The sequence below is a fragment of the Rutidosis leptorrhynchoides genome, chromosome 10, assembly GCF_046630445.1.
Source record: "Rutidosis leptorrhynchoides isolate AG116_Rl617_1_P2 chromosome 10, CSIRO_AGI_Rlap_v1, whole genome shotgun sequence".
NCBI classification, from domain to species: Eukaryota; Viridiplantae; Streptophyta; class Magnoliopsida; order Asterales; family Asteraceae; genus Rutidosis; species Rutidosis leptorrhynchoides.
This window is the reverse complement of record NC_092342.1, coordinates 213,794,793-213,795,828: the sequence shown is the minus strand read 5'-3', so window position 1 is coordinate 213,795,828 and position 1,036 is coordinate 213,794,793. Positions and strand designations below refer to the sequence as shown.

At 39.1% G+C, this 1,036-nt stretch overlaps 1 protein-coding gene across 1 annotated transcript; it reads right to left on the bottom strand.

Annotated features, from left to right (window-relative positions):
- Positions 1-214: 214 nt before the first annotated feature.
- Positions 215-649, bottom strand: LOC139870809 (uncharacterized mitochondrial protein AtMg00810-like). Its single transcript, XM_071858580.1, has one exon. The coding sequence runs from the start codon at positions 647-649 to the stop codon at positions 215-217; it is 435 nt and encodes a 144-aa protein (XP_071714681.1).
- Between the last annotated feature and the right edge of the window lie 387 nt (positions 650-1,036).

The following is a 1,036-nucleotide window of genomic DNA, read 5'->3' as shown; positions in this document are numbered from 1 at the left end:
AAGATTAAGTTTAAATTTGGTCAGAAATTTCTGGGTCATCACAATAGTCAAGTAGTTGGGACTGCATCCACATCACTTGGGAGCAACAGCTTGCAGCTACAATGTACTCAGACTCAGCTGTGGAAAGAGAGATGCAGTTTTGCTTGCGGGAGGACCAACTGACTAATTTGCGACCTAGGAATTGGAGACCACCAGAGGTGCTTTTTCGATTTACTTAGTCACCACCATGATCAGCATCCATGAATGACGTAAGGTTGAATCCAGTCCTGAAGGGATACCAGAGTCCAAGATTGGGCGTGCCTTTCAGATAGCTAAATATTCTCATTACAGCCTTGTAGTGAGAGTACCTAAGGTTGGCTTGAAATCGGGCACAAAGACATACATCAAACATGATGTCGGGTCTACTAGCAGTGAGATACATCAATGAGCCAATTAGGCTCCTATAGAGTGTCTGATCGAAAGGTTGACCATCCAGATCAGCATGTAATGAAATGTTGATTGACATTGGAGTGGGGCTGATTTTTATCTCAGTAAAGTTAAACTTTTTGAACATATTGGAAATGTATTTTGATTGTTCGATGAAAATCCCCTTCGAAAGTTGTTTAAATTCTAATCCTAGAAAGAAATGGAGTTCTTCGAGCATGCTCATTTTGAACTTGTTTTTCATGAGTTCAGAAAACTCATAGCAGAGAGCGGGGGAAGTGGAGCCGAAGATGATGTCATCAACATAGACTTGAATTAACAAGATGTGTTTATTCTGTTTTCTGATGAATAGAGTCGTGTCTATGGTTCCATGTGAGAAACCGTTCTTGAGAAGAAATGTGGTCAGGGTTTCATACCATGCCCTGGGCGCCTGTTTTATGAAATGTCCCGTTCTTATTGATTAAAAACGTTCCATATTAATTGATTTCGTTGCGAGGTTTTGACCTCTATATGAGACGTTTTTCAAAGACTGCATTCATTTTAAAACAAACCATAACCTTTATTTCATCAATAAAGGTTTAAAAAGCTTTACGTAGATTATCAAATAATGATA

Excerpts from the sequence above, each read along its gene's own strand:
- LOC139870809 (XM_071858580.1), bottom strand. The coding sequence starts at position 649 with ATGAGCATGCTCGAAGAACTCCATTTCTTTCTAGGATTAGAATTTAAA.